Source organism: Cnephaeus nilssonii (genome assembly GCF_951640355.1).
Source record: "Cnephaeus nilssonii genome assembly, chromosome: X".
Lineage (NCBI taxonomy): Eukaryota > Metazoa > Chordata > Mammalia > Chiroptera > Vespertilionidae > Cnephaeus > Cnephaeus nilssonii.
Window position 1 is genome coordinate 83,115,700 of NC_137071.1, and position 21,717 is coordinate 83,137,416.

General features: G+C 40.5%; 1 protein-coding gene across 1 annotated transcript in view; it reads left to right on the forward strand.

Moving 5' to 3' along the window:
• HTR2C (5-hydroxytryptamine receptor 2C) overlaps positions 1-21,717 on the forward strand; it is a gene marked incomplete at both ends in the record, with an annotated part of 203,092 nt that overhangs the window by 116,661 nt on the left and 64,714 nt on the right. Inside the window, one exon of the mRNA XM_079765702.1 lies at positions 10,829-11,029. Within this exon, the coding sequence (XP_079621828.1) occupies positions 10,829-11,029 (201 nt within the window). The remainder of the gene's footprint in view (positions 1-10,828; positions 11,030-21,717) is intronic.

The following is a 21,717-nucleotide window of genomic DNA, read 5'->3' on the forward strand; positions in this document are numbered from 1 at the left end:
TTCTGTAAAGTCTATATCTAGATATTCAAAGGGAGCCTGCCCACAACACTGAATTCCTATTGGTCCTACAGGACTCTGCCTTGCATTGTTCTGTGCACAGAGGAGACATCACTGAGAGACTGAGGCACATAAGGAGGGGAGACCAGCAATTAGATAGTATCTACTTAACAAGGCTTCTAGAGCCATCTTCCCTAAATGGGTAAGTTCATGCTGCTGGAGGACTACTCTATGAGCTAACTGTTCTGGAATATAGGCCCTATGATCTGGGAATATCCACCAACCTTCCTTCGTCCTTTTACCCCCTTCTTGTTGGGCCCGCTCTTCTTCTTGAGGGGTGTATTTCAGAGGTTCAGGTAATTCAGGAACCAGCATGATCTGTGATGCCACTGCACGCTCCTTAGCAGCTAGCCTTGCCACAGCATCTGTGCGATTGTTACCTTCTGACACTGAGTCTTTTCCTTTTTGATGTCCTCTACAATGGATGACTGCTACTTCCTTGGGCTCCCAGAGTGCTTCTAGTAACTTCAAGATCTCATTCTGATTTTTGATTCCTTTTCCTCCGGCCATCAGGAGCCCCCTTTCCTTGTATATGGCCCCATGGATATGCAGGGTAGTGAAGGCATAGCACAAGTTGGTGTAGATGTTGGCACACTTATCCTTACTGAGATTTAAGGCTCTGACTAGGGCCCAAAGTTCTGCCCTCTGCACTGACCATCCTTCAAGCAGGGCCTGTGCCTCTATTATCTCAAAGTTTGATACCACTGCATACCCGGCTCGTCTTTTTCCTTCATCTAAGAAGCTACTGCCATCCGTGAACAATACTAAGTCCGGATTCTGTTGAGGCCTATCTGTTAGATCTGGCCGGCTGGAGTAAACCTCCTCTAGGACTTCTACACAATCATGCTCAGGGGTTCCCTCTGCGATGGGTAGGAAAGTGGCAGGATTAAGAGTTCTTACTACCTCTAATCTTATTCATGAATTTTCACATAAGAGCTCTTGCTATTGAGTCATCTGAGCATGAGTCAGCCAATGTTGTCCCTTAGCTTCCATTAGGGTGACAACAGCATGAGGAACTTTAACATTTAAGTTCTGTCCCAGAGTGAGCTTGTCTGCTGCAATGGCCCTGAGGTATGGTGGCCACCCGGAGGCAACCAGGTCAATCTGTTTGGAAAGATAGGCTACTGGCCTCTGCCAGGGTCCTAACTCCTGAGTCAGAACTCCTAGGGCTACCCCATTGTTCTCATGAATGAAAAGGTTAAAGTCCTGTGTCACATCTGGGAGCCCTAGGGCCTGCACCGGGGTGAGCTTTGTCTTTATGATTGCTAAGGCTTTTTCCTGTTCAGGACCCCAGTTAATGGGTGTCTTTTCCTCTCCTTTTAAGGCTTCATAGAGGGGCTTAGTTAGATCTGAGAATCCTGGGATCCAAATTCTACAGAACCCTGCTGCCCCTAGGAGTTCCCGAATCTGTCGCCAGGTGTTGGGGACTGGTATGGTACATACTGCCTGTTTTCTTTCAGTCCCTAGTCTTAGTTTCCCTTGGGTAATTCGGAACCTAGGTATTTGACTTCCCTCTGACAGATTTGAGCCTTCCTTTTGGACAACTGGTAACCTGTTTCAGTTAAGAGTCTTAGAACGGTTCGTGTTCCTTCCCAACACTGAGTTCACGTGGAGCTAGCCAGTAGGAGGTCATCTACATATTGGAGCAGAATGCACACCACATCCTGCCCTGGAAATTTTGACAAATCTGCTGCTAGTGCTCCACTAAAAAGAGTTGGGGAGTTCTTGAACCCTTGTGGCAGTCTTGTCCAGGTGAACTGTTCCTTAGTCCCTGTTGGGTTTTCCCACTCGAAGGCAAACAGGGGCTGACTGGAGGGTGCCAGCTGAAGGAAGAAAAAGGCATCTTTTAGATCTAAACATGTAAACCATTCAGCTTCTGATGAAATGAGGCCCAGGAGGGTGTATGGATTTGTCGCCACCAAATGCAGGGTTATAAGGGCCTCATTAACAGCCCACAGGTCTTGTACCAGGTGGTAATCATTGGTCCCAGGCTTCTTGACAGGTAAGAGAGGGGTATTCCATGGAGACTGACACCACTTAAGAAGTCCCCATTGAAGCAGCCATTCTAGGTGGTCCTGGATAAGTTTTACAGGCTGTGCCCCAGGCTGCAAGTCAATCAGCACTGGGGTGTGGTTCTTAGTCAGGCCCAGGGGATTTTCTTCTGCCCAGACCAGTGGGAATTCCTTCTCTAGTTCAGGCTCTAATGGTGAGTCTTTTGACTGGGAGGTATAAAGTCTCCATTCTTCCTCCCTAGGCACTGCTAAAGACAGGATCATTGGAAAGGTCTCCTCACCTAAGTGCAGTTGTGTTGAGCCATCCGGGGCAAAGGTGATTTCTGCTCCCATTTTTGCTAAAAGGTCTCTGCCCATTAGAGGGACTGGGCAATCTGGCAAGTACAGGAATTCATGAACCACCTGGTGGCCACCTAACTGACATCAGCGGGGGCGGCAGAATGGTCTGAGGGTGTGGTCTCGATAGCTCTGATAATGGTGACTTCCCATCCTGAGAGGGGAGCTACTTTCTGTGTAACTACCAAGTGCTCTGCTCCTGTATCAGCCATTAAGTTCACAGACTGGTCCCAATTTTCATTTCGACCCTGGGCTCATGGAGGCCCAGTAAGAAAGAGCCCAGTCTGTCTTAGTCAGTGTCAGCTGCTGCCAGTCTGATGTGGTCTGCCTCGGGTGGCTCTGGCCGATAGCAGCTGGGTTGTTTGGATGGCCTTGCCTTATTCTTCTGGTGGCTCAGACATTCATTCTTCCAGTGTCCTAATTCTTTACAATGGTCCCGTTTAAGATCCATCCTTTCTTTTTCTGACTTGGCTCCTTACTGTCTCCCTTTCCTTTTCTGGGAGCTAGCTTCTATAACAGCCGCAGCAATTGGAGTCACTTTCCTTTTTAGTTTCTCCTCAGCCTCCTTTTTAGCCGCATTGTCCCGATTAATGAAAACCTTGTTTGCTATTTCTAGCAGTTCAGTAGCATTCTTTCCTGCAAACCCTTCCAGTTTCTGTAGCTTTCTCCTTATGTCTGGCTGAGCCTGACTAATGAAGGCTGCATTGACCATAGTTTGATTCTATGAGGCCTCTGGGTCAAAAGGAATGTAAACTCAATATGCTTCACAGAGTCTCTCATAAAAAGGTTGCTGGACTTTCCTCAGGCCTATGGAAAACCTCAGAGGTCTTGGCCATATTAGTGGGCTTCTCGGACCCAGCCCAGAGCCCCTGGAGGAAGGCCAGCCGATATCTCTCTAATCTGGTCCTCCCATCCTCCAAATTCAGGTCCCACCTGGGTTCCACATCTGGGAGAGCCTCCCTGGCCTATCTGTCCCTGTCGGGGCCTGGGTCTGGAGCCATTTCCAAGCTTGTTATTATTCTCATGTGCTCATCAGTGTTAAAAAGCAAGAGAAAGAGTTGCTTTCAGTCAACCCAGGTGGGCTTTTGGGTCTGAAAAATTGACTCCAGAAGGTCAACCATGGCTTGAGGTTTTTCGGAATAAGCGGGAGTGTGATGCTTCCAATTTAAGAGATTGGTCATGGTGAAAGGCTGGTAGCAAAAGACCAAGCCCCCCTCTTGTGGGTTCCTGTTTTCTCCAATTATATGAAGACTCCCCATTTCTCAGAGAGGCATCTGGAAAGCTGGGAGTGGTTTGGGTCCCCAATCAGCCGAACACAAACATCATCCAACTAGCTCTGGAGAGTCCAGTTGGGGGGAGATGGAAGGAGGTGGTGTATCTAAGCTTCCCTGGCTAGGCAAAGGGGCACTGGGCACCGCTTGAGGCATGTATGGAGGTGGTAGAACTGGCAGGGCTTCCTCAGGGGATTCCTGCAGAATAGGAGGCTTATTCTCCTTCTGAGGGACCTGCCCTTTTTCCTTAAATACACAAAACTAGATCCAAAATGGCTTAAGCTCTGCTATTTCTAGCCACTGGTCTCCTGTGATAATTCTGTGAACATTCCCAATTGTGGGGATATCCAATGTGTCCTCTGGTGACCATCCTACTCCAAAAGATGGCCATTCTATTTCACACATCCTTTTTTAACTCCCAGGGGAATAGTTTTATCCCATAGTCCCAAACAAACACCTTTTTAAAATTCTTTAACATACATTCTAAGATAGTAGAGTTTCAGGAGGAGCTTTTACCCATGTTGCAGGGAGGGGCCAGGTTGCCTCCTTTAAAAAAATCTCTATATATAAAAGCCTAAGTGACCATCACAACCGAAAGGACGACTGAATAGGCTGTGTGGGGCGATCAGGTCGGCAGGGGGGTTAGTGAGGGTCAACCAAATGACTAAGCAGCAGGTTTCGTGGTGACCAGACCAGCAGAGGGGGGCAGTGAGGGGCAACCAGGCTGGCGGGGGGGGGCAGTTGGGGACTACCAGGCAGGCAGGGGGCATAGTAAGAGGCAACCAGGCTGGCAGGGGAAGCAGTTAGGGGTGACCAGGCCAGCAGGGGGGGAAGTTAGGGACAATCAGGCAGGCAGGCAGGTGAGCAGTTTGGAGCCAGTGGTCCCAAATTGTGAGAGGGATGTCTGACTTCCGGTTTAGGCCCAATCTCCAGGATCAGGACTAAACTGGCAGTCAGACATCCCCCGAGAGGTCCCAGATTGGAGAGGGTGTAGGCTGGGCTGAGGGGATTCCCCACCTCCCCGTGCATGAATTTCATGCACTGGGCCTCTAGTAGCTAAATAAAAGAACTAATCAAAATAAGGCTGATTTTCTAACTTCATTTCTCCTTGGGTATGGACAGCAAATGACACTAATCAAATTTCTGCTATCAGTCTGCCTGAGTACATTGATATAAGCTATTTAACCTCTGTTTCAGGAGACAAAATGCAAATCATTTACTCCCAAGTGTCCTTGGTTTAGGGAAGACAGGATTTAAGACAGGATTTACAAGATGGCTCCAATGCCCTTGATTTAGGGACAAGATGCCTTGATTTAGGGAAGACAGGATTTAAAACAGGATTTAAAAGATGGTTCCAATGTGCTCCAATGTCCTTGATTTAAGGAAGACAGGATTTACAAGATAGCTCCAAATTGCTATTAAACCATCTCAGTTTCCCTATTCTACTTGTCCTGGCTTACTGGCCTGTCATTTATTCAACTTCCTTTCAACATTTCTCTTTACCTTCCTCCATTACACCAAAGCCATATGTTCTTTCCAGTTAGTTAGAACTCTTAACCTTAATTTTTAGGTGACATGTAAATAATTAGCATTCCTCAGATTAGCAATACATTCATATTTTTTAAGAGACACAAACAAATTTCACTACCCAAACAATTTAAACAAACAACAAGGAGACATATTTAAACAATAAAGACAGATAACATTCCCCATTAAAAACGTTGAATCACCATGGAAACATGGGAGAGGTTTAGAAGGGTTTTTTGTGTTTTTTTTTTAAACAGACACAAACAAACATAAAACCCCAACAGTAAATAAACACTTTTACACAGGCACACACAATATTTACACCACAGAACACCCTGCATTCACAAAATCAGTTTCAATTGTGCAGAGATATAGAACAAGTCCCAGAACAGAGGCAGTAGAAAACTGCCTAGGAACGCTTTTCTTCTACCTTTTTCAAAGGCAGGCCATACTTGGACCCTTAGCCAGTCTGAGTTTTGACTTCCCTCCTGGGAAGTCCCAGAGACAGTGAATACCATCCAAAAGCCGTTCTTCCAGATGATCCAAGCTATCCTGAGGTAAATAATTACCTAGGTAGGGGCCAGCTACCTCTTTTGTCTTATAAGACAGGCCAGAACTTGGACCTGTTTCCCCAGGGAAAAACTTACAGTTTCAGATGTCTGATTTTGACTTCCCTCCTGGGAAGTCCCAGAAAGGTACTTCCTGCCTCTTTTGGGTCCACCAGAGCGTGGAGTCACCACAGTCCTGATGGCATGCCTTCTTTGAGTCCCAGAGCCCGAAGTGAGTGCCCTTAAGTCCACTCTCATCAGCAGTGGCCTGAGAACCAGCTCAACTGATGTTTCCCAGCCAATTCACCAAATGTTATGGCAGAATTCATGGGAGAACGATCAGCCAGCACTCTGAGGGAGGAAAGTTTAACCTTTATTTCACAGATCTGCTAGTCCAGAGGAATTCTGGATCCAAAGCCTGAACTGAACTCCTGGGAAGCTCTGACCTATATATATCCTCTTATGGTAGGCCCCTGAGGGTTCCCACAGCTCCACTGAAGTCAGTCTTGGCAGGGCCTTGGGGGCATGCTCCGCTGCTCTACCCAAGTCAGTCAGAGTGGGGAAGTAAGACTACAGTTTTAACCAGATACTGAACTAGGTTGCAAACTTCCCCTCCATTTTCCTTTTTCAGTATTAATTAAAACTTTGTTGTTATAAAGCTCAGGTAATAATTTGCATTCCCAAATTAACCTATGGGGGGAAAAACACACAAATAAATGTACAAAATAGTAAACAAGAAGAAAATTAAAAGGCACACTATAAAAATCAATTTATCATAAATGAAGATAGTAACAAAGGAATTTATGCAGAAAGTATTATATATCATATAGAAAACAAGAAATGGTAGAAAAAGTCTTTTCTTAACTGTAATGATTTTAAATGTGAATGCATTACATTTTCCAGTTAAAAGGCTGAGATTGGCAGAATGGGTAAAAATACATAATGTCAGAATGGATTTTTAAAATTCTTCCTCTATATACTGTCAATAGAGAGTCATTTTAGACCCATAATTATGAATATGTTGAAAGTAAAAGAATGAAAAGATAGTCCATGCAAATAGTAATCAGAACGAGCTGGGTGGTTATAGTTCAAACACAATAGAACTTAAGACAAAAATTGCTATGAGAAACAAAGAAAGACATTACATATTGATAAGAGGCTGAAACCATCAAGAGGATATAACAATCTACACTAATAAAAGAGAAAGATTCAAATCGACCGTACCTTCGTGATGCCCACCAGCCAATCATGAGTGAGTATGCAAATTAACCCAACAAAGATACTGGGTTAATTTGCATACACAGGTGCTGAGCGGCTGCGTCCCACCCCGCCCCCATCCACTCCAGGCCTCTGGACAGCATGGGAAGGCAGAAAGGCGGCTCCAGGCCGGAGCAAAGGCAGAAAGGTGGCTCCAGGCCGGAGCAAAGACATTGCTGGCAGCCAGAGGAAGGAAGATCCATTCTTGCATGAATCTTTGTGCATTAGGCCTCTAATTATAAATATATGTACACCTAAAAACAGACCAAAAACTATAGGAAGCAAAACTAAGGGAGAAAAGAAAGATCTATAATAATACTTGGAGACAATATCCTATTTTCAATAATGGATAGAACAACTAGACAGAGAATCAATTATGAAATAGAGGAAGTGAACAATACTATAAAGCAACTAAACCTAACAGACAAATATAAAACACCCCATTCAACAACTACAGAAAAGTCATTTTTCTCAAGTGCACATGCAACATTTTCTGGAATAGGCCATATATCAGGCCTCCAAAAAATATAAAAAAAATTAAAATATTATTATTATTCAAAGTATCTTCTCCACAATGGAATTAAACTAGAAATCAGCAACAGAAGAAGACTGATAAATTCATAAGTATGTGAAAATTAAACACCACACTACTAAACAATCAGTGGATCAACTAAGAAATTACAAATGAAATAAAAAATATTTTAAGAAGAGCAAAATGAAAACTTAATACCAAAATTTATGGTATGTAGCAAAAGCAGTGCTCACAGAAAAGTAGCCTAAATTTAGATTTCAAAAAAACTAGAAAAGAAGAACAAACTTAACTCAAACTAGCAAAAGAAAGGAAATGATAAATATTAAAATGGAGAATAGAAAAAACTTTAAAAAAGATAATTAAGAAGACCAAAATTTGTTTATTTGGAAAGTCAACAAACTTAATAAACCTTTAACTAGAGTGACTAAAAAAAAAAGAGAGAAGACACAAAACATTAAATTATAGATGAAATAGGGGGCATTATTGCTAACCCTAGAGAAATTAAAAGAATTATAAAAATAATACAGTGAATAATTGTATTCCAATAAATCAGATAACATGAATGAAATCAACAAATTCTAGAAACACATAAACTATGAAAAGTGATAAATAAATTTTAAAAAGAAGAAGAAATAGAGAATCTGATGAGACTGATAATAAAGATATTGAAACCTTCCAACAAAGAAAGCCCAGAACTGAGGGCTTCACTAGCAAATCCTACAAAACATTTTAAAGAATAATTAACACCATTTTTTTCTCCAATTTCTACAAAATAGAAGATAAGGCAACACTTTGAAATTCATTTTGTGAGACCAGAGTTATCTAGAAACTAAAGCCAGATAATGACATTACAAAAAAGAGACAAGTATGAACCAATATAACTTATGAATATAGGTGCAAAAATCTTAAAATACTAACCAACTAAATCCAGCATCATAATATACACCATGACTAGGTGGTTTATCTCAGGAATGCAAGAATGGTTTGACATACAAAAATAATACAACATAATGCATCACAGTAATACAATAAAGATTTTAAAAAACACAATCATCTCACTTGATGCAGAAAAAGGATTTAACAAAAGATATCACTCTTTCATGATAAAAGTACTCAATAACCTAATAATAGGAAACTTTATCACCATAATAAAGGGGATTTATGAAAAACCTACAGCTAACATTACTCAATCATAAAAGAATGAAAGATTTCCATTTGAGATTAAGAAAAAGAGAGGGCTCTGGCCAGGTAGCTCAGTTGGTTGGAGCATCATCCTGATATGCCAAGGTTACAGGTTCAATCCCTGGCCAGAACACATACAGAAAGTTACCAATGAATGCATAATTAGATGGAACAATAAGTTTCTCTCTCTCTCTCTCTCTCTCTCTCTCTCTGTCTCTCTCTCTTTCCCTTCCTCTCTGTCTCTCTAAAATCAATCATAAATAAATAATAAAATTAAAAATGGAAAAGAGAGGATGCCTGCTTTTTTTTTTTCTCCCATTCAACATTGTACTGGAAATTCTATCTAGAGCAATTAAGCAAGCAAGAAAGTAAAAGATGGGTCAAAACCGGTTTGGCTCAGTGGAAAGAGCATAAGTCTGTGGACTGAAAGGTCCCAGGTTCGATTCCGGTCAAGGGCATGTACATTGGTTGCAGGCACATCCCTGGTAGGGGGTGTGCAAGAGGCAGCTGGTCGATGTTTCTCTCTCACTGATGTTTCTAGCTCTCTGTCCCTCTCCTTTCCTCTCTGTAAAAAATCAATAAAATATAATTTTTTTTAAAAAAGAAAGTAAAAGATGGGGAAAATTGGGAAAAAAATTATCACTGTTCAAAGATGACATGATCTTATATAGGGAAAATCCTATAGAACTCTTGCACAAAATGTAGATCTAATAAATGAATTCAGCAGAGTTTCAGAATACAAGATTAATATGTGAAAATCAGTTATAGCTCTATACACTAGTCCTATATAATAAAAGGCTAATATGCAAGTCAACCAAACTGTGGAATGACTGGTCACTATGATGTGCAGTGACCACCAAGGGGCAGATGCTCAATTCAGGAGCTGCCGCCTGGTGGTCAGTGCACTTCCACAGGGGGAGCACCACTCAGACAGAAGCCTGGCTCATGGCTGGCAAGTGCAGCGGTCGTGGCGGGAGCCTCTCCCACCTCCACAGCAGTGCTAAGGATGTCCAACTGATGGCTTAGTCAGACATCCCCTGAAGGCTCCTGGACTGTGAGAGGGCACAGGCCGGGCTGAGGGACCCTACCCCCAAAAGACCCCTCCCCCTGAGTGCATGAATTTCGTGCATTGGGCCTCTAGTAAGTTATAGTTCTATACACTAATAAGTTAATTAAGAAAACAATTGCATTTATAAGATCATCAAAAATTATCTCAAATAAGAGCATCCTATATAATAAAAGCCTAATATGCTAAGTGTCTGACCATTTGACCAGTTGCTATGATGCACACTGACCATCAGGGGCCAGACACTCCGACCAGTAGGTTAGCTTGCTGCTAAGGTCCAGCCGATCAGGACTGGGCAAGATGGGCCGGACATGCTCTGGAGCCCTTCCGTGGTCCCTCCCTGGCCCTGATGGTGCATCAGTGGGGTCCCTTGGCCTGGCCTGTGCCCTCTCACAATCTGGAACCCCTCAGGGGATGTCAGAGAGCTGGTTTTGGCCCTATACACGCAGGCCAGGATGAGGGACCCCACTGTTGCATGAATCTGTGCACCAGGCCTCTAGTTAGCTATAAAAAGGAATGAAGTACTGGTACATGCTACAAAATGAATGACCATCAAAAGGGTATGCTAAGTGAAATAAGCCAGACACAAAAGGTTACCTATTTTATTATTTAATTTATATGAAATATTCAAATTAGCTAAATCCATGGAGACAAAAAAGCAGATTAGAGACTGTCAGAGGATGGGGGATGGGGGAATGGGGAGTGACTGCTTAATGGGTAGTGGTTTCCTCTGGGAATAATGAAATGTTTTGGAACTAGAAAGAGGTGATGCTTGCATAATATTACAAATGTACTAAATACTATTGAATTGTACAAATTTATTAATTTTATATAAATTTTACCTCAATAAAAATAATGTATGTAACATGTAAGGTATTATCATCATCATCTTCACCACCAACATTACTATGGAAAATGTTTCCCAAATTTCACTTTCTTTGAAATGTTTAGATTATGAGATAAAATAAGTAGACTAAAATTTAAAATTATTTAGTATAATTTGTATAATATGTTCTTGTCTTCTCTCTGTTCTCTTTCAGATTATGTCTGGCCACTCCCCAGACCTTTGTGCCCCGTCTGGATCTCCCTAGATGTTTTATTTTCGACAGCGTCCATCATGCACCTCTGCGCTATATCGCTGGATCGGTATGTAGCAATACGTAATCCTATTGAGCATAGCCGTTTCAATTCGCGGACTAAGGCCATCATGAAGATTGCTATCGTTTGGGCAATTTCTATAGGTAAATGACTTTCCTGGCCATTAGAATTGCAAGGGCTATGCTCAATACCTTCGGATTATGTACTGTGAACAACGACAGACGTCGACTGGTAACATTGCGTATAATCGGGATTGTTGTTTAATAATTATTCTTAACCTATTTATCTGATATTTAGGTTAACAATAATAGAATAAATGTAATGTGTATGAATATTAATTGAAATTTTCCATTTATTCTGCTAAATTATTTTATGCATTAATATGCCAATGAATTCTACAACAGAGTCAAAATTTTGAGATGTTTAAAACGTTTTAAAGATGACAAAGATATGTGGTAAATCTAAATTTTAAAAAATATAGCATTTAAATCTTATAAAATATAAATCTATCCGAGAATATTAATCTTAATATTTTAATTCTATTTTCATATCTTTTTCAGTGGAAATATTAATAGTGCATAGGAATCTTCATGAAGTAAACATGACTAAGTTTATGCTGTTGATCAACCTAAACTATATTTGCCCTCCATTTTCAAATATCTTCTTGGATTTTTATTACACAGAAAGAGAAAAAAATTCATTATTTTTTTAAAAAGATTTGGGAAAGGTTGAAGAAGAGAAATTATCATTTTATTACTTGTAATTTGAGATATTCATGAATGCCATAACAATCCTAATATTCAAGACACAGAATTTAACCAATTGGAATATAGGGGCTTTTACAATCCTCTTGTTTTCCTTTTCTTCTCTTTCTGTTGGAACTTATATTTAGTGTCTCATTAAATATTTTTTTAATGTTATGTTTCTATAACAGATTCTGGTAACGTTTACAACAAGATTAAGACCACTATACAATGTTCTCTGATATCATCTAAAGATTTTGACTCTGGGTTTATCCATAAAATAAAATTATTTAACATTTAAGATTATTCCATTGTAGGTGAACACACACACACACACACACACACACACACACACACACATACTTTTGGACAAAAAAACAATGGAACTTACCTATACCACAAAAAAATGTGAATCTATATACATAGTTTGATCTACACATTCAAGGGTTCACAGATGTTACCTCCTTTACCGCAAAGAACTCAGCTAAAAAGATGCCATTTTTTATGATGCTTACAAATTAGAATATTAGGTAACTAACTGTTTTTCTCTTGCTCCTTTTAAGATTCTTTCTTTGTCCTTAACCTTTTGCATTTTAATTATGATGTATCTTGGTGTGGGCTTCTTTGGGTTCATCTTGTTTTGGACTTTCTGTGCTTCCTAGACTTGTATGTCTATTTCCTTCACCATGTTAGGGAAATTCTCTGTCATTATTTTTTTCAAATAGGTTTTCAATTTCTTGCTCTCTCTTTTCCTTCTGTGGCACTCCCATGATGTGAATGTTGGTATGCTTGAAGTTGTCCCAGTGACTCCTTATTTAGTTACCTAGAAAGGAGTTCCTGTAGGACTATTAGCTGATTTCTCAGCAGAAATTTTGCAGGCCAGAGGGGTTGGCAAGAAATATTCAAAGTGATGAAAAGCAAGGCCCTACAACCAAATTACTCTACCCAGTAAAGCTGTCACTTAGAATCAAAGGACAGATAAAGAGCTTCCAAGACAAGAAAAAGTTAAAGGAATTCATCACCACCAAATCAGTATCATATGAAATGTTAAAGGCTCTTTTTTAAAAAGAAAAGAAGAAAAAAAGATATCACAAATATGAACAATAAAAATGCAATAAATACATATCTATCAATAATTGAATCTAGAAAAAAATAAGCAAGCAAGCAGAAAAGAAAGAGAGTCATAGATACAGAGAACATTTTGACGATTGCCAGATGAGAGGTGTTTGGGGGGATAAGTGAAAAAGGTGAAGGGATTAAGAAGTATAAATTGGTAATTACAGAATAGCCATGGGGATGTAAAGAGCAGAATAGGGAATATAGCCAATGATATTTTAATAACTATGTATGGTTTAAGATGGGTGCAAGATTTATCAGGATGATCACTGAGTTAGTTATGTAATGTCTACTCACTGGGGTGTACACCTGAAACTAATATAATAACGTATGCCAATTGCAATTGAAAAATTAAAAATGGATTTAAAATTTTTACAAAAGTAAAAATAAATTTAAAAAACACATTGTATCACCTACAAAATATTAGACTATTAGGGGCATTAACTTCAAATAATGACTATGCTAAAATATGGGGAAAATACTATAAGCTTGTGAAGATAATAAGAGTGTGGGATCCAGAAAAAGACAGAAAAATGATTATAACTTTTGGTCATTTTGCTGGTGATGCATTTGTGAACCTGAAGCTGTGACTGACAGGTTAGGAAGCTTGTTTCACAATCTCATGAACAGAGGAAATCATAATAGGAATATAGAGCCTGGCAAGGGTCAACCAACTTGAACTTACTTTTTATATCCCAAATGTCTATACACTAGAAATAAGGATGGTCCCGGATTAAACCATCCTTGTCATATTATTTAGGCCTGATTCAAGTCACCTATGTAACCAAGAAAAATCTTATTCTGGAAATTTGATTAAGATGATTTCATATTCTTTTTGTTTCCAAATTTTTGGGATAGGTGAAAAAAATCAACATTCAAAGTATTTCTTTCAATAATTTTTCAATTCCAATAACTGGAATAAGTAATAAGTAGACACATGAAGAGATGAGACAACATGAGCCAGATATACCACAATTAAAGATAATAAAAATGAACCAGAGACATTCAATATAGTTTAATTACCAACTTTAAATAACTATGTATAATGTGCACACAAAAATTGCAAGCTGAAATTAAATATTTCAGCAAAAAAATGCAAACTATAAAGAGTGACATTTAAGATTTGAGAAACAACTAGAAAATCTGGAAATAAAGCATAACATGAAAACCTAAGAACTCAAAGGCAAATTAGATATATCTAAAGAGAGCATTACTGGAGGTTGGTTAGAAGAAACTGTGATGAATGATGAAAAAAAATGGAAGGATATAAAAGAGAGAAGAGAGAATAAGAAGATAATAAACAGCCTATATAATAAAAGCCTAATATGCTAAGTGTCCGGTTGCCTGGTCATCTGTTCAACCAATCAAAGCGTAATATTCTAATGATATGCTAAGGCCGCTCAACCACTTGCTATGATGTGCACTGACCACCAGGGGGTAGATGTTCCAATCAGTAGGTTAGCTTGCTTCTGGGGTCTGGCCGATCAGGACTGAGCGAGACAGGTTGGACATACCCTGGAGCCCTCCCATGGTCCCTCCCCAGCTGGCCAACCTCCTGAGTCCCTCCCCAGCCCGAATTGTGCACTGGTGGGGTCCCTCAGCCTAGCCTGCACCCTTTCAGGGTGATGGACGCCCCCCCCCAAGTGCACAGATTTTGTGCACCGGGTCTCTAGTATATATATATAACCCTAATATGCAAATAGACCGAACGGCAGAACAACCGAACAACCAGTCGCTATGACGTGCGCTGACCACAAGGGGGTGCACGCAGAATATGGCAGGGGTTGGCAAGAGGCGGCAGAACATGGAACATGGTGGGTGTTGGCTGTGGCAGGATGGTGCAGCAGGTGAGCGGGGGCACCAGAGCAAGGCGGAGTGCCAGTCACTGTCATTGGGGCAAGCCTCTGGTGGTTACTGAAAATTCTTTGCTCCCGTGTGCTGCAGTCCCACCCAGCGCTTGCACCCGCTGCCGGTGCCAGGCCCTGGCCCCGCTCACTTGGTGCAGTCAATGGGTGTGAGCGGTGGCTGCCGGCCCCAATCGCCCCTGAGGGCTTCTCCACCTCCCCCTGCTCCTAAGGGGTGATTGGGGTAGCAGATGCCGCTTGCACCCACTGCTGGTGCCAGGCCCAATTGCTCTGCACCGTCAGTGGGTGCGAGCAGGGCTGGCGCTGTCAGCACGTGGGAATGGCATTGGTGGGAGCGGGGCTGCCGGCAGACAGAAGACCAGGGGGCTGTGGCGGGATGGGCCAGGTGGGGGTGTGGAGGATGGGCCGAGACCTGCCTCTGTGCCCACCGCAGCCTTGCAGCCCACAGTTCCTATCAAGGTGCACAAATTCGTGCACTGGGCCCCTAGTATAATATAAAGTGAGAAGAGTTCCACAAGGTGAGAAAAGAATGGCAGAAAAACAATATTTGAAGAAATAATGGCTTTTAGAATTGGTGAAAGACACTGATTCTCACACTTAAAGAGCTCAACAAGTCTCAAGAAGAATAAATAAAAAACAATCAACATTTAGACATCACAATGACATTGCAGGAAAAAAGAAAAAAATAGTATTAACTTTAAAGAAAAAGAAATAAAGAAAGATCAACTTCAATAGAGCAACAGTAAGATGGATGAATGGCTTTTCAATAACAATGAAAGCTAGAAGAGGTTGAAATTATAGTGTTAATGTGTTGGTTAAAAAAAAAAAGTGAATGCTGTTAGAATCATATACTCAGAAAATTTATATCTCAATAATTGAAGTGAAATAAAGACATTATTGGACAAGCAAAAACTAAGAGAATTGGCAAAAACAGACTCACTTAAGGAAATACTAACAGGTCTTCATAAAACAAAGGAAATGCCACAGATGGAAAGGTTGGAGATATGGGAAGCAATTAAAGTGGTAAATGTGTGGTTAAATGTAAATAAATATTTACTGTGTCAAACAACAATAACAATGTCTTCTGGATCTCAGAATGATTATAGAACTAAAATGCACAAAACAATCTATAATAATAAAAGCATAATATGATAATTAGACCGGACAGTTGAATGACCTTCCGGACGTCATTCTGGATGTCCTTCTTGATGGCAGGGGCCGAGGCAGAGGCAGTTAGGGGCAATCAGGCAGGCAGGCAAGCAGTTAGGGGCAATCAGGCAGACAGGCGAGTGGTTAGGGGCAATCAGGCAGGCAGGCAAGTGGTTAGGGGTGATCAGGCAGGCACGCAGAGTGGTTAGGGGTAATGAGGCAGTTAGGAGCCAGAGGTCCCAGATTGCGAGAGGGATGTCTGACTGCTGGTTTAGGCCTGATCCATCAGTTGGACATCCCCCAAGGGGTCCCGGATTGTGAGAAGGTGCAGGCCGAGCTGAAGCCCCCCTACCCAGTGAATGTCATGTACCGGGCCTCTAATACCATATAAGTAAAGAGGGTTGAAAGTAAATTTTTTCATTGTCCAGGAGAAAGATAAAAATGATATTTTATATTAAGCTTTGATGAATATACTACATAACTTTTTGTACATTCATTGAACAAATAGAAAAGGAATGTTTAGCTTCCAAATTTATTGAGGAATATTATAGTACTAGTGGCCTGGTGCACAAAATTTGTGCATGGGGGGTATCCCTCAGCCCGGCCTGCACCCTCTCCAATCTGGGACCCCTCAGGGGATGAACTGGCAGTTGGACAACCCTCTCACAATCCAGGACTGCTGGCTCCTAACTGCTCACCTGCCTGCCTGCTTGATCGCCCCTAACCACTCTGACTGCTGGCCTACTCACCCTCAACTGCCCCCCCTTGCTGGCCTGATTGCCCCCAACTTCCCCCCCCCACCCTCCGCAAGCCTGATCGCTCCCAACTGCCCCCCTGCTGGACTGCTTGCCCCCAACTGCTCCCCTGGCCAGCCTGATCACCCCCAACTGCCCTCCCCTCCTGGCCTGATTACCCCTAACAGCCTCTGCCTCAGCCTTGCAACCATGGCTTTGTCCGGAAGGATGTCCAAAAGGTCTCCTGGTCTAATTAGCATATTACCCTTTTATTAGTATAGATAGAGGCCTGGTGCACGGGTGGGGGCCGGCTGGTCTGCCTGAAGCGGGGTCCCCTTGGAGGGCGGAACCGGCCTTGGTGAGGGGCCTGGGGCAGTTTGCAGGATGGCCAAGTCCCCAGCTTTGTCCAGAAGGATGTCCGGAAGGTCTCCGGAAGGTCTCCTGGTCTAATTAGCATATTACTCTTTTATTAGTATAGATAATGAAGCAAATCCAAAAGGAGGCAATAAAAGATCAGGAGGGAAAACACATACTAAGATGGCAGAAATAAAACCAAATACAATTGATGGTTGAACAATGTGGAGGTTAGGGGTACAACCCCACCCACAACTGAAAGTCCCTATATAAATTTTGACTCCCTCAAAGCTTATGTAAAACTTAACTTTCCCGATAACATAAACAGCTGATTAATACATATGGTGTATGTGATTTGTGTTATGTACTGTATTCTTATAATAGAGCAAGCTAGAGGAAGTAAATGTAAAACACATGGTACAATAGATAGATGATATATTATAGAATTTTATTACCCAATGTCATCCAAATAAATTTAATAAAAATATAAATATTATTTTTAAAAGAGAAAATCATAAGGAAGAGAAAATACATTTGCAGCAATGTAGTGTATTTATTGATACTATAAATTTGCTTCATCACTTTATAAGATGAATTGTCTGTTTTCACTTTATAAGATGAATTGTCTGTTTCTCAGTACCTACATCAATAATTTCTTATATGACATAAAGTACTGTAGATGTTATGATATATGTATTGCTAATATTAGACATCAAAAATGAAAAAATAATGTGAAAATTTTCAGATTTATTTATAAATCTGATTCATGCATTGATTATAAAGAAGCAGCAATATGGCTATTTTATAACAATCTAGTACAATTGATACAATTGCTTCACAGTAAGGAATAAATCATTATAAAAATTTTATGGCATACAATATTACAGTCATATTCATAATACAGTATTAGAAACATTGTTACATTTTTTTAAATCACTTATGATGATAGGGTATTTCTTTAATTACAAGAGAGGTATACTGTATGGTAATGTAATTCTTTGAAAGCAAAGTTACAAAACAGCAAGAAAGTTAACACATTATTACTTTATATTAGCTATCACTCACTTTCCTACAAGTCTTGCACACAATGCTTTACACGATGAATACTTAAGCAATGATTATGATGACATGAAAATATCTCATAAAGTTCTTGCATCACAGTTATTAGATTTTCACATGAAGACACACACATAAAAAACAGATAATTTTATTAACTGTACAGCATGGTGATTATTTACTATTCATTAAGTGGAAGGGGATCATCATGAAGGTCTTCATTCTTGTTTTCTTCACGTTGAACAGGCTGAGAAGGAGGAGGAAGAGAAAGGGTTGGTCTTATTGTCTCAGTGGTGGAAGGGGAGGCAGGCAGAAGAGGCAGGCACACTCAGTGTAACTTTGTGGAAATACATCATCATTTCTGTTGGAATATTTTGCTCTTTCATTTCTCTAAAAATATTTCTGTACTGTATCAATCCTCCACCATTTGCTTTAGTTTCAGTGCCAGTATCATAGAAGGGCCCATGTCATCAAAGAAGTCAAAGGAGCCTTGAGTTATCAAAACCCTTCTGTCATATCTATATATATAAAAGGCTAAGCGACTGGCCGATCTGCTAGTATCTATGATGCACACTGACCACCAGGGGACAGATGCTCAACACAAGAGCTTCCGAGCAGCAGTAACTTTGCAAACTGCCCTCTCACACTCTGGGACCCCTCGGGGAATGTTGGAGAGCTAGTTTCGGCCCAATCCCCACAGGCCAGGGCGAGGGACCCCACCTGCCGGAGGGACCCCACTCACTCTGCAGATGCCCTTTGAGCCCCAGTGCTGCCCCAGGTGCAGCAGTCCAGGGAGGGACCACAGGAGGTTGGCTCCAGGGCATGTCTTGCCTGTCTCACCCAGTCCTGCCCCACCGGCCACCTAATTAATTTCCTTTCAATGTGCACAATTCTATGCACTGAGCCTCTAGTCCTATATAATAAAAGGGTAATATGCAAATTAACCATCACTCCGTCACAAAGCGGCCGGGGCACTGGACGAAGGGGTGGCATCGCCCTGGTGACGAGCCCCAGCATCCCATGTGCCCCAGCCCACGGAGGGAGGGAGGGAGGGTGGGCGGGTGGGCCTCTGGCCAGAGGCCCGCTGGGGCACAGGACACTAGCGTTGTTGCAAGCCGGGCTGAGGGACCCCCTCTCCCCTGTGCACGAATTTCGTGCACCAGGCCTCTATTTGTCTAATAATTTGCTTTCTGACACTTTTTTCTATGTCTTCTTCCTCATCGTCTGGCACTGGTTTGGAAGCACTCATCTCCATCAAGTCATCTCCTATTAATTCCTTTGTCATGGTGTCTATTAGCTCTTAAATTTCTCCAAGATACATATCTTGAAATCCTACACACATACACACACACACACACACACACACACACACACACACACACACCCCTTTTTTGCCATATTCATATTCTCTTTCATGATTTCCTTGTTTGGCTGTATCATAAATCCTGTGAAGTCATGCATAGCATTTGGGCACAGTTTTCTCCAGCAGGAATTTATCATTTCAGGCTTGCTGGCTTTCATACCCTTCTTCTGTATATAACAATGAATGTGTTTTCAATGGTGTAATCCTTCAAGACTTTCATGATGTTCTATCGAGATTTTCTCCCATAGTGTTGACCATCTTTTCCATAGAGAACCATGTATGATGAGCTTTAACAATCCTTATAACCCCCGATCTAGCTGCTGAATTAGAAACGTATTTGGGGGCAAATAGACCACTTTGATGCCTTTAATGCTCAACTCATGGGATTCTGGGTGGCCAGGGACATTGTCCAATATCAGAAGAACTTTAAAAGGATGTTACCTTATGGTAAGGCACTTTCTGATTTCAGGGGCTAAACATCAATTCAACCAGTCAGGAAGAATAGTTCTCGTTGTCCAGTCCTTTTCTTTGTTTAACCAAAATACTGGCAGCTGGTATTTATCTTTTCCTCTCAAGGCTTAGGGTTATAAGCTTTATAGATAAAGGCACTCCTGATCATACACCTGACTGCATTTGCACAAAACAGTAGAATTAGCCTATCCCTTCGTGCCTTAAATCCTGGTACTTGCTTTTCTTCCTTAGTAATAAATGTTCTTTGTGAAATTGTTTTCCAGAATAGGATACTTTTATCTGCACTAAAAACCTGTTCACTGGCAGATATCCTTTCTTTTCAGTGATTTTCTTAATGACATCTGGGAATTTGCTGCCTTGGTTTGCAGAAGCCGCTTCTCCTGTTATCTTGATATTTTTTAAGCTAAACATCATTCTAAAATTATCAAACCATCTTTTGCTGGCTTTAAATTCACCAGTATTAGATCTTCCCTTTTCTTTAATTTATCACATAACTTTGTTTTTCTCTAATCATATTCGAATCTATAGGTGTGCCTTTCTTATAGCAATTCTGCACCCACATAAAAGCTGCATCTTTAATATGAGATAAAAAGGTACTTTGCAAAAATTACAACATTTTTGTTTCTGCTGGTGTAGGTGTAGCTTCAGCTATGGATTCATAAATTTCCTTTTCTCTTTTTAAAGTGGTCCTTATGGTGGATTTATTTCTTTTGACATGGCAGGCAAGCTGCAGTCCTCAATCTATGGTGCATATCAAGCAATTCAACTATTTCTTATACCGTCATGACTTTTCTCTCCTTGAGAGCACTTCCAGCATTACTAGTGGCACTTCATATGGGTTTCATGGTGCTATTCAAAGTTTATGGTATTGCATGAAACATGATGAAAAAATATGTGAGAACTGCGAGAGATCACTTTTTACTGTGATACACTGTTTATTAGGGAGGCAAACTACTCACACAGAGAGGATTAGAGTCACATGGCATTTGAAGCAGATATTTGCAAAACTTGAGCTCACTGCAATAGCAACAAGAGGTGGTTACAAAATTATTGCAGTAGTACAGTATGTACTACAGCTAATTTTATGCAGTTATGACTTAATACTGCATCTTTATGTTTGTTTACATTTCTCTCAACTGTAAATGGGGCCATGTGTGCATAAATTTGGATAAATTTAAACTTTTCATAGTAGATGCATATATATTTTATGATAGAAAATGATAAAATAGACTACTATCTACATATATTGTATGCATTTAGGACATACTTTTTTCTTAATTTTTTTTATATTTCTAGGCTATGCAGTCCAATTGAGAGTTTTTTTTCAAATTATTTTAAATCTCCAAAACATTTACCAATATATTTACTAAAAAATTCCATGTATAAGTGGACTCACACAGTTCAGACTCATATTGTGCAAAGTTCAACTGTATATCTATAATTATATTCATTCTAAATGGGACTAAATATTCTAAGACTATCAGGCAGGATGTGAAAAATAATCCAGCTATGTGTTTATATGAAGCATATATAAATCAATAAGGAAAGTAAGAGATAAGATGGTACTGCACACGAACACAACCAACAGAAAAATTATCTAACTATATTAATAACCTGTCAGAATATACTTTTCAGCCAAAAAATAATAATTCTTTAAGTGACTTTATAATGATGAAATATTTAATTGATCTGGAAGACATAGCTTAATGAGTGGTATAATTAATACAGTTTCTGTACAAAAAATGAACAGAACTAAAAGGGCAAATAAGAAAAATCTCTTTGTCATCTGGCTTAATAGAAGACAGCTAGACTCTCATCACTGCTTTTGCATCTAATCTGTTGCAGTGTGTTGCTTTGATTGAATTATGTGAAGAAGATACATATCCTCACATACAAAAGTATTTTTATACTGTTTTTAGATAATAGTGAGCATTCTTCTTTGAGACTACATGAAAACTCATCAAGTGGTAGTTTCTTAAA